This window comes from Rhopalosiphum maidis, chromosome 2, assembly GCF_003676215.2.
Source record: "Rhopalosiphum maidis isolate BTI-1 chromosome 2, ASM367621v3, whole genome shotgun sequence".
NCBI lineage: Eukaryota > Metazoa > Arthropoda > Insecta > Hemiptera > Aphididae > Rhopalosiphum > Rhopalosiphum maidis.
The window spans coordinates 84,685,902-84,698,648 of NC_040878.1; the positions used below are offsets into that span (position 1 = coordinate 84,685,902).

The following is a 12,747-nucleotide window of genomic DNA, read 5'->3' on the forward strand; positions in this document are numbered from 1 at the left end:
GTACAATCAAAGATAAACTATAAAATTTTTACAGTAGAAATCAGTTAACAATTTGCAAGGAACAGTTTTTTAGTATTGATGATTTACCCAAAATTAAATTATCAAGTAGCTAGGCTGTTTTCCAACATAGGAGGCTGAGGCTATAACTGCACTTGTGGTAAAAAATGCGAAATAAGGAGATGCAAGTAAAAAGTTGTTAGAATTGTATGCGTCTCTAAATTTGATCGCAATACGTCTCAAAATAAATAAGTAAAAATTAATATTAATAAATAAATAAATAATTTCAAATATTAATAAAATAAGTATTACCCACGTTTAAACATAATATTTTTATTATTTTATTAAGCTTGTTATTAATTTTTTCCACTTGACATAATCAGTCTGGTCATTGTACACAATGTCTAGTCTATGTATTTAATTATCCACATGGCTTGAAAAGCTCGAGTATTATATACAATTTCCGGTCAGTGTTTGCAATGACCATTTATCCACCTGGACCTTAACATATATATATATATATACACGACTATTTTACCTATTTCATTTTTATTTTTAGTGTTACTTGAATTGTCCTATCTATAATAGTGGCGTGCTCAGCTTTTTTGAAAGGCGGGGATATTCGATTTTAACTTGTCACAGATCCTAATTTTTTTTATGTAGATAATATATCATTACAAAAAAATCCAAAGGGGGGGATATGACACCCTGATCACCCCCACCCGTGAACATGCCACTGATCTATACATATACAAATATACAATTAAAATGATATACAATATATAGAGATGCATTATAATCCAATGTTTTATGTTGTAATTATTATAGACGTGTATGAAACTGTCATTATCCTACAATGAACCAATGTATATTATATAAGTGAATTATGTGTATCCGACCTTTAAGAGCCACGTAATCCTCAGGAAACGGGTGTCTGAAGACTCGTTTCGGCAAAATTAAACTTTATACAACACTATAGTATATATCTAATATGCACTAGCGTTACACTGTTAAAGCGACCAGAAAAGCGTTGGTAAAAGATCGAAATTTACACAAAAAATTCTTCGCACACTGCACAACACTAGTTATTAATAAGCGTAAAACGGACGCAAGGAAAACGAACAGGGCCGTTGTCGTTCGCCAACGACAAGTATTACCGTAAGACCGGTGATGGTCCTGAGTAATGAGAATGACAAAAATAAAATTTTACGATATTTCGTCAGTAGAAGCGTATTAGAGTTAACCGCAGTTGACGATTCATGGCAGAATCACGAGTTTATAGAATCTCACTGGGTATAATGTACGAGCGGATTTCGCCGGACGGGAAATTATTGCCAAAAATATATTTTACATGCGAAATCCAGTGAGATTCTAGCTTAAGCGGTCTGAATCGCGGTAAGCACTACCTAAAATGATCACCGAACATAATATTAAATATTATTGTTTAAGATATGTATTGGCGGTAGACGGGTATTTACAATACTTTACAACGGGCTGTATTAATATAATGAAACGGTCTTTGCAGTATTTTTTTTTCAGAGCTTTTTCCTCGTCGTACACGTATGTTGATAGTGCGTACTTAAGGTAGATTCTTAATCTTTTATCATTTTATCGTTTATTTGATTTTATAGTTTTGAACTTGTCGCCATCAATAAACGAGCTAATCAGAGCAACTCTATTCACAGCTCTAATATGTATAGAAAAGTACCGTCTTGCGCAGTGCGATGAAATTCCAGACGTAAATCTCGATCTGTATAACAAATCATGTTAATCGTTTGCAAGTGCGTAATATGTATATTAAATATTAATAGAATATTATAGACGGTCTATAGACATAATAGAATAGTGTTACGAAATACGGTGTAGGTACCTACTGACCAAATTGGCACCGACTGCAGGCTAGGATGCCGAGATCCATTACCCTTTTCTCTAAATGATATAAATATACTTACCTGAATTAATCTACTTAAAATTAATATGAATTTTAAATGAGAAAGTTATCGGTTTCTCTCATAAATTTGTGGATTTATTTCTTATAAAATAACTATACACTTACCATGAATAATACATTTGTCATTTAAAGTATGTAGCCAACAAGAGAGTACCTATACGTTAAACTAATTAAGCAGCTATTTTATATAATATTTACTTTATTATATATTTATATATTAACATTATTTTGTTATTTACCCAAAGAATTATGTACTTAACATTCTATGCCTTTTTTCACTAGTCCTCGTCTGCGGGTACCGTCAACTCCGGCCCGATGTGACGTGTCGCCCGATTCCCGAAGACACATGCTGACGCATGTAGTACGCACCACGCACAAAGCCACCTGGCACCTATATAGTATTATACACAGCTAGGTTCCTTGAAAGATTAGACAGTTTCATGGTTAAAAATGCAACTATAGCCGTTATTTAAAAATTAGTAACTATTAATTGTATCTTTTACATTGTAGGTAATTCTAACTTAGCATTTCATAAATAATTGGACCAAATCTGATTGGATTTCCAAGTTTTATATTAGAAAAATAACAACAGTCGTATATATTAGCTACCTATCTATAAAAAATTTTGAAAAACTTCAAATATAACACTTTATAACTATTAAAACCAATTATAGCCGAGCAATATGATGAAAACCTATAATAGTTTTGGTGAGTTAGAAATTGCAGCACTGGCCCAAATATTGAAATATGTATTACATCTCAACCTTGCAAGACTTAGATCTGAGACTTACTATACGGTCCTGTATTAATATTATTAATTATTATGGTTTATTAGGTTTTAGGTACCTAATTTTGATTTAATAAATTGCACTACCCATTCGTCCCACTCTACACCAACAAAGTTTGTCTTCGTGGAACTGCATTTGTTATCAACTATCATTCGAATAATAATTATTAATTGTCGTATGAAGTGCATAGAATATATACTGACTAGTGCGAAGTGCATCACTGTGATTGTCAACGTCAAGTATAGGCTACTAGTAAACAAAATTATAAATAATATAAAAGAAATATTAAAAACAAATTAAAAAAATAAATTTTCAATTCAGTGGCAAATTAATTTCAATTAACCATCGTCATCGTAGACTCATTTTCCAGGTCAGAAACAAACTCATTCTTGTATGCAGACTGCGTTAAGTACGACAAAAAAAAAAAATAATTATTCGGTGCGATAAGAACGTCGTAAGTAGGAAAGTACTGTTCTGTCGTGTAAATTTGCAACCGTGGTACTGGTTAGTGGCTAATACTGTTAATAGTTTATATATTTCACACCACTATATATTTCGATTACGCAAATATGCAATATGCTTATACGCGCTAAAGCAACGGTGTATCGTGTCATCGTTCAAAATCAATTTCATAATTTAAGTACTTACCACATCTCGCCGGCACACAAATACACAATGATCTGGCACCTTGACATATTATCTTCAACTTAAAAATAATTAAGCAAATTATAAAAACTATTGTAATAATCTAGGTACAATGAACGCAAATAATGACATAAAATTCCGATGAAAACAAAAAAATGTTATACTGTTAGCGAAGTGTGATAATGTGATGATCCCATTTCTGAATTTCTAAACGTTCTTATTTCTTGTGTCAAGAAATTTTATTGTCATTGATATTATACTTAAATAATTAAAATATTGATGTTTGTTTCCAAGTGTGAATACATACATTGCACAATGTAATAAATTGTAGTTATTTTAAATAATATAAATCTTTCAATTAAAAATAAAAATTGAACGATCACATCAAAATATATATGTACCTAAGATACGATTTAGCTTTGGCAGATGGATAAGTAACCTCCAATAAAATATAATTAAATGAACAAAATATGCTAATTCTGTTTTATTATTAGTTACAAATAATAACAATTCATTACAATAATAATATATAGGTATTATAATGGCATAATATGATAGTTAATAAAATACAAATAGTGTCAAATTTTTATTACATATTATATTAAAGTCGACAATTTATGTATTCCAAAATACATATTATTATTATATAGAATAAATGATAATAAAGTACATTGTAATACATTGCGTATTGTATAACTTACATAAAATAAAATATAATAAGAATATATTATGAATATCTACTTCAAAAAGGTTTGTAAATTTCAAAATATAAGCTTAAAATATGACTTATTTTGTGGTTATACTTAGTATCAAATAAAACAAAAGAAATGCAACACACTAGTTACTTTCCAATTTTTAACAATTAAAAAAAAATTAATACAAAATAATTTCATAATACAATATTATGTTATTAGCTATTACATATAAATTATAATACAATAAGTAAAACTAAATAATAAAAAAAAAAACCACTAAATACTATGTATCAAACACATGTTAAATGTGTAAAAAAAATTAAAGCAATACATAAGACATAAATACAATTTTAGAGAATCTAATATTCTCAATAAACAGTGTATCGTGAAAACAAATAGGTAATATTGCAATTATAAAATTAGTTTAGTAGACTTTTACTGCAATGGTGGGATTTTAGATGAAATAATTTATAACTTATGACAAAAAAAATTGCAACCAAATAAAAATACAGCCAGAAATTAAAAAAAATAAAATCCAGGAATTTGAATATTCTTTGCTATAAACAAATTATAAAAATTTGTTGATTCTTTAGTAATATACAACACGATTACAATTTATTAGGAACCAAATACATTACGATTTTACAATGGCTCATCTGAAGAAAATAAGAGATCTACATAAAACATAAAATTACAATGTACATGCATATAATACCACATTAACTATGTTCAATAGTAATATATGTACAACTTGTATTTAAAATACAACTGAAAAAAACTAATAAAAAAATTGTCCAACTTTCTCAATTTGGAGCCAAATATTAGTCTTTAAACAGAGTTTTAACAGGTAACAAATAACTAATAAGATTAAAAATAAAACCAAAATAATAAATAGTTATGTATTATAAAAATAATAATGATATATATATATATATAAATATGTGTATACATAGTGACATTATAAATAAACAATATTAATGAGTATAAATAATTAATAAATTATATTTTTTTTAAATGGTTGTTAACGAGTAGATCATGTATTACTCGGTGTCAACACTACACCATCACTGAAGTTAATCATTTTCATGACTGGCTCATAGTCTCCGGCTAAATAGAACAGATCATTATTTACATAAATATTTTTCAACCGTTTAGCATCCTTTTCAATAATCGAACTGAACTCTTCTATTGATACCACTTGACACCCATTCATAATGCTTTGTACATCATTAATGTCATTATGAGGTGATTTAAACAATGCTCCCTATAGTGTTATATAAAATAATAAAAATTCACTGTGATCATAATAAAAACTTGAGTATATTATACTAACTGGATATGGTAGATTTCCAGTAAAGTCATTGGCAGTCTCTTCAGGATGATAAAACCAAAATACTTTTACTTGCATTTTTTCTTGGTTAGTCTCCCACATACAGTCCACTTTACCAATAAAAGGTCGATCCAATTGACCAGAAGACAAAAACACAGCACAATCACCAATCTGATTACAAATAAAAAAAATATATATTATATAATAATAGCAAATCAATCAAGCAAATCAAAAATATATTAGCATTGTACACAACAATACAACATACACTTATGGTTTCGTCTCCTCTACTGATGGATCTGTAAAAGGTTTTTTTATTGCCACCACGACCTGGACGCTTATAACTGTCACCTGACCACTTCCATATTTGTTGGTCAGACAGAAATGCTGGTACGTCACTGCTTTCAACTTCACTGGAGTCATTCTAAAACATTTCAATCATATTAATTTTTATAATTTCTAGTTTTTTACAACAGGTTTTTATTTTTTACCATAAAAATTACAAATAATGTCAGTTTAAAATGTATAGTTAAGTTCATTAAACTTTACATTTTATTTACTTATGCTTATATATATATAAATCCTATAACAGGGGTCGGCAAGTAATTTCTATTGGAATCCTAAAGATTAAAATAATAAATCAATGAGGTCCATTGAAAAAAAATCTTTTTCAATTCTTTATACATAATGAAGTACAATGTGTTGACTGAGTCCAGAGTTTTGCCTTCCGCGGTCTGCCAGTGGTCGACCCCTGCCCTATAAGCTATAATACGCAAATAAAACTAATTGATAAGTAAGCTCCGCTTTTGAAAAGAAAACCAATATACGAAATGTATTTTCTTTTGTAACTCATATATTGTCTTTAACTTTTAATTTGGTGCCAATAAATATTATTATTATTCAATAAATCAATATAATTGTGTGATTCAGAGAATTGAATAATTCTACATTATTAAATTAAATTGTTAAATTATTAAATATTAAAATTGGAGATTCATTTTTTAATTAATTACGATTTTACATACTTCTTTAGATTTACAATCATCATTATCATCATCATCATCATCATCATCATCTTCAATGGTGTCTTCAATAAGTCTTTGAGGGGATAGAGTGGGTGGCTCGGATACAGAAAGGTCTAGTTCAGAATCTCGGTGTCGCTTATGCTTTTTGTGATGTTTTTTATGATGTTTATGTTTATGTTTGGTTCTTGATTCGTCGTGACTGTGTTTGTGTTTCCTATGTTTGCGTTTCTTTTTTAGTCTTCTTCTTTCATGATCATCCTACAAATACAAATAATAATTAAAAATACAATTCCCACAACTATATAATAGTAACGAGACACTCACATCGACGGTAGTTATTTCTACATTCGGTCGACTCGGACTGACGGGTATGCATTGTCGTTCAGCGAGTTCGACCGTAGTAGAACTATCCCGTTCTGAAACCACCAATGAACACAACATATAATCGAAAATCCAAAATTACCCATCACCATTCATAATTATAAGTACTAAATACTAACCTTCGTTAGTAAGTGCAAGAGAATTATCAGAAGACTCTGAAGTTTGACTTCTCACTGGAACAGAACTACATGATGTTTCCCTTTGCGGAAATAAAGTTACATCATCTAAACTGTCTATACTGTCTAAAGATGTATTTGAAAACATTCTCTTCTTAGGGATCACCGCTGGCTTATTGACAGAACAGGGAGACTATGAAAAACATTTAATGACCATTAACTTCTCAAAATTATATATAATATAATGAGTGTGTCTGTATAAGTGAATGTATATGTTTGAATACATTATATATATATACATACACACATAAATAAATATAGGAAAAATATAATAGAAATGTATGTAAATATTTCAAAAATTAAAAAAATATTAGTTTTTAAAAATATATACTATAAATGTATTTGTTAGGCTTTGTCGCTTTGAATCATTTTTAAATACCTATGAAAATAATAAAATAGTAGACTTTAAATGTATGTTTAACAAATATTTATATTTTAAACTAAGTAACTGCATGAAATGTTTTATATTTTTTTTCATTTATATAGGTAGGTACTTAAAACTTAATTTTATTTTATTTTTAACTTTTTTATTTAAAAATAATTTTATTGATATAAATGTACAAAAGAACATAGTTATTATTGAATAATATTTCTATAAATTGAAAAATTATTTTCAGTTGCATTTATAACCAGATGTGTAACTTATTAAAAAATGAGTTAATTTAGTTAAAATGATTAAATATAAATAAAATGTGCAGTGTACTAGAGTACTTGAAATCATTGATATAAAAAAGTTAATATTGAATAAAATCTCATCCAATTTTAAATTTAACTCTATAAGTATATTTGTGTTGGATATTATTTGATATTTAGTAATTACTTACCACTCTATGCAATGCATCAGCAATTTGACGTTTTTTACACACATATTCTGGCAAACCTAATATGTCGTCTTGGTCTTGAATCTCATCATCTTCATCCTCCACGTCCCAATGTTTAATCTGTAAATTCATCAGTGAATAATATAATTAATATTAAAACACAAACAAATCATTTTCAGTATAAATTGTTTATACTTGAAGGTTTTATATTTGTTATTTGAGAATACAATTATGTTTTAATATGAATAAGTAGATTTTACTTTAACTAATGAATTCAGAATTTCTTTAAAAAAAATATATTTAATGATTGATATAAATATTTCTGAAAAAAACTGTTACAAATTTTGATTTATTCCAAGACATTTGTAAACAATATTAATGTATTATTAACTTAGATATTGTTATGTTATACTAATAATTGTAATAACTTACTTTAACTTCAGCTTTTAACTTGGGTTTTATTTTGTACTGGCTGCAAGACGGTGTTTCTATTTTATTAATTTTAATTGTTGAAACACTGCTTAACAAGCCTAATGATAAAGAAAGTTGTTTATCTTTCTTTGGACTTTGAGACAGATGTTTTTTAATAACTTCATCAAACGGATTTGGATTTTTTCTTGGTCGGCCAACTTTTCGTTTCTTTAAAGGTGGTCTAAATTCATCTTCACTAGTCTAAAAAATAAAACAATGAATTAAAAACTTTAAAGTAGAAATACAATTAGTTCAATAGAAATATATTACATACCACATTTGATGATGTACAGCGTTTTTTGACAATTTTTTTCTGATAGAACTTATCATCATCCGATAATTTTTGATTATCAGACAATTTAACCCCTGATGAAACTGGTGATAATGTGGGTGGGGTATGAGTAGAAATCTTTCTAGGTGAAAAAGGACTCCACGGTTCCAACACGGGAGGAGAGAGATCTGAAGATGAGGAACTAGAAGTCTTATGTTTGGTATTTGAACTGCAATCCAACTTTAACCGTTTTTCTTTTATATCTTGTTCATTATTACCATTATTGTTATTTCCATCATCACATTTCAATACTTTTTTTGGGCGACCTGGTCCACGTTTTACTTGACCGGACGATGATGATAAACTTGAGTCAGACATTTTTCGATTTTGAACTTTGACATTAGAGTATTTAGGTGACTTTTTGATTGTATCTAATTTTGAGTTAAATTTTAATTTATCAACTGACTGGAATGTATTGCTACTCTGGGCAAATGATTTCTTAGTGTAAACTTTTTTAATGCCGTTTTTATTTATTGTCACCTCAAGTGGTTTAGTGGAATTTTCTTCAAACTCATAATTACATAGTTTTTCTTCTAAAGTTAAACAAAAACACATATAAATTAATGATTTACAAATACATACTCATACATGTCCTATAATACAACTTGAACTTAGTATGATTTCACCACTCACCAGCATGTACATTTTCAAAATTATAAATATTATTTTATTTTTGAATTTATTATGACTTTACTAATGAAATAATAAAAGAATGTATTAAGATTTTTAATTTTTAATCCATATTTTTGGTTTTAGAATTTTTAATACATGTTTGATGGTTGTTATATATCTTAAATAATTATATGGTTAAAACCTTGATAATCAATGTGTAGAGAAAATTAAACTTACTATATATTTCAAAGTAAAAAAGTGCAAATTTAACAAAAAAAAGTCCCATCTTTTTGTTTTATAAGCAAATCTTTGCTTAATTAATTGCATAATTATATGCTAGTACTTTTTTAGACTATTAAAGGTCAAGACTTAATAAAATGTAAATATAACTTAATTACCACACTTACCAGTTAAATTATTATTGTTTGAGCAACTCTTATTGGCATTATCTTGTTCAGAAGTCTCACTAGATTTTTCAGTTTCCAAAAACTGTTCAGCCAATAAAAGCAAATCAATCTTGTTCACACCTTTTTCTTCTGTTTCTTCAGTAGTATTTACATCAGTATCTAGTGTTTGAACATTGTCCTGTTCTAAAGTATTCGACACAACTTCCTGAGTATGATAACTATCCGATTGTTCGCTAGAATTTCGTTTTTCAAACTGTTCAATGCTATTCAACAACAGTTCCAGTCCAGTGATATCCGGTGTATTAGAATTTTCGACTATAGATAAAACTGTAGTTTGAGTAGTACTTTCAGTCAAAGTCTGGCCATTATTTGTACAGTCTTGTGCGCTCTCAGTGAAATTGGGTTCTTTGCTCTCTTCAATCAATGGATGAAAAGTTTCATCTTCAGTCTGAATATCTGTTTGATTGCTAGCATCATGTGATATAATCGCTTCAGATTCCGAGAGTTGTTCTGGTGCTGGAAAATCTTGTTTTAAGTCTTTTTCTGGTTCACTTATAGTAGTGTTACAATAATCCAATGAAATTGAGACATTTTCTTCTGTATGTCTTGAAATTGTACTCTTCTCAGTAATAGACTGCTGTACTAGTTTCGTTTGAACAGTTACCGACTCAGATACTGTTTGTATATCGTTGATTTGATTTTGACATCCAGCTTGCATTTGAGTTGCAATAGTAAGTCCCGCGTGTGGCGGTTGAAGATGACCTATTAGTGGTTGAGCCATAATAGCTGATTGTTGTTGGTTGAAAATTATCATCTGATTTTCAGGTGATGTCAACTGTATTAACGGTTGTTGGTGTGTACTGTTGTCGGTTAGTTGATGATGAGTGTTTATGAGGGCCGGAGGAGTGGAAGAACTGACTTGTTGAATCAAAAACGAACCTAGACAAAATTATAACAAATTATTTCACAATCAGTAAAACAGTTCGCAAATAAAAATAATATTTACCCGAACTAGCAATAGACGTGTACTGCGGATGGTGGTTTATGATCGGTGATATAGTAGTCATCTGCTGCTGTGGTTGTTGGATTAGAGTATAACCTTGATTAGGTTGATGATGATTTTGTGCTTCCGACTTGCAATAATCAAACGGCATAGCCATTAAACCTACGTAATAACATTTAAATTAATGAAATATCATAGTTCTACATAATAATTAATAAATAATAATTCGTAGCGAAAATATCCACACTTGTAATTATTTGTTTTTACTAACCAGCAATAGAGTTTTGAGGTAAAAGAAAATATTGGCCGGATTGATCTTGGACTAGTTGATATCCGACCGGTTGCACAGTCTGTTGTTCCAAAGCGGGAGCTTTACAAAATATATATATATATATATTATATGAGACACTTTTAAATTATTTATAATACTAAATATAATATTGAAAGAGAGAAAAATCATTTCGAAAGCAATTTAATATGAATGAAAAAACTTTCTAGTGTAATAGATAATAAGTAAAATTATCAAGCAATATTGTTTAGCGCGTCTAAAGTTCACCTCTTAACGTAGTGTTTTGAAAACTCCATTGACTTCCAATAGTGTTTTGAGGAATGCTACAGCTCCCAGACGATGGCCATCGGTTTATACCTGTTGTTGATCCAGTTGTCATGGAACAATCGTTGTAGGACAACACTAATGGACATAAACCGAGTTAACACAAATCATATAACACCGAGTTCCAGTGGTTTATTTATTATTAATTAGTTGTATATTATGAGCAATTTAATTCGAATGGTTAAAATAATATTTAATACTATAAACATTAAGCACCATATATTTTTTTTTTTGTTTTTGTTTTTTAGTAATCAAATATTAATTTATAGGAGGACCTTAAATGTGGCCACATATTGTCTAGACATAAAAAATGTCTGACTAAACACCACCACTAATAGTGATGATACAGTTTTATATTATAATAGTTTTAAATACGTCTGTTTACCCATTGTCTGCATTGGAGACTGATGAACGACTTCGGGCATAGATACAGTCGTTGTAGTGGTCTCTCGTTGCCTTTGAACTTCCGTGTTAGAAGAACTTTGAGTATACCTTTGTCTGGCGACGGCTATGCCCACCGGTATATTTCCACTGACGCCAGCTAAATCGAATAAAAAAATGTTAAACGGAATGGGAAGGGCATATATTATGATGAGTTAACATGCAGTAAAATAATGACCTAATAGCGTACTTTTGATGGTTGTTGTTTGACTGCATTGAACAGTGGAATCTTTTTTCTTCAACACCAGTGCTGGGTTGGTCTGTGAGGCATACGTAGTATATTTGGTCGAGTTAATAGAGTCTTCATTTCGAGTTGTTGCTATCGGAGTGGGAGCAACTAGGTACATTGGAAGAACAAATCAAATATTGAATTACAAATATTGCAAATAATCAAAATATACACTATTAGATCTATATAAGTAATATATAATGCAGATAATAGAAACACGTATAGTAAAACGTAAATGTTGGTATAATAATACCATTATTTGTAGATAATTTATATTCTCTTTCAGTGTTTACTAAAATAATTATGTATATAAGCTGATAAATTATCGGGAAATAAATCTATCCGGTTTCCATTGTACTATGAACTTCCGTGGTTAAATTGATGACGCTAAAAACAAGATTGAAATCCGTCATTCGCATTAATTCTCACCACGCTCCCGGCCCATAATATATAGTTTATAACACACAAACGCACTGCTATCTATTGATTACTGTCTACGAAATATTTAGACAAAAAACCGACATCGACAAAAATTCACTACAAAATTTTAAAATGTGAACATATTATTATTATTATTATTATTATTTTATATTTAACACATTTTTCTATATTTGTTATTGGTAAATAATTATTTTTCGGGAAGACTCAAATAAAAAATCGCCCAGTTACGGAGAAAAGTTTTAAAAGATTTTTTTAATTATGACTCATGAATTATTTAAATAAAACTATAAAACCTTTATTATTCGGTTAAATGTATGCGTTAACATACAAAATGTATTCAACTTATAAATTAATGGTTTAAAACGGTACAATTATTATTAAATAAAAGAA

The 12,747-nt window shown here is 28.9% G+C and overlaps 1 protein-coding gene across 3 annotated transcripts in view; it reads right to left on the reverse strand.

Moving 5' to 3' along the window:
- Nucleotides 1–4,956: 4,956 nt before the first annotated feature.
- LOC113553553 overlaps nucleotides 4,957–12,747 on the reverse strand; it is a 52,721-nt gene continuing 44,930 nt past the window's right edge. For 2 of the 3 annotated variants that reach the window (XM_026956927.1, XM_026956929.1), the window contains 15 exons: nucleotides 11,866–12,024; nucleotides 11,632–11,787; nucleotides 11,190–11,324; nucleotides 10,905–11,003; nucleotides 10,637–10,795; nucleotides 9,631–10,569; nucleotides 8,555–9,144; nucleotides 8,242–8,481; nucleotides 7,813–7,929; nucleotides 6,932–7,121; nucleotides 6,756–6,847; nucleotides 6,432–6,689; nucleotides 5,675–5,830; nucleotides 5,410–5,577; nucleotides 4,957–5,340 (listed from right to left, as the gene is read on the reverse strand). In XM_026956927.1, coding sequence (XP_026812728.1) covers nucleotides 5,110–5,340; nucleotides 5,410–5,577; nucleotides 5,675–5,830; nucleotides 6,432–6,689; nucleotides 6,756–6,847; nucleotides 6,932–7,121; nucleotides 7,813–7,929; nucleotides 8,242–8,481; nucleotides 8,555–9,144; nucleotides 9,631–10,569; nucleotides 10,637–10,795; nucleotides 10,905–11,003; nucleotides 11,190–11,324; nucleotides 11,632–11,787; nucleotides 11,866–12,024 — 3,689 coding nt within the window. In that variant the 3' untranslated portion in view covers nucleotides 4,957–5,109. The remainder of the gene's footprint in view (nucleotides 5,341–5,409; nucleotides 5,578–5,674; nucleotides 5,831–6,431; nucleotides 6,690–6,755; nucleotides 6,848–6,931; nucleotides 7,122–7,812; nucleotides 7,930–8,241; nucleotides 8,482–8,554; nucleotides 9,145–9,630; nucleotides 10,570–10,636; nucleotides 10,796–10,904; nucleotides 11,004–11,189; nucleotides 11,325–11,631; nucleotides 11,788–11,865; nucleotides 12,025–12,747) is intronic. The other variant, XM_026956928.1, reaches the window with a different exon arrangement.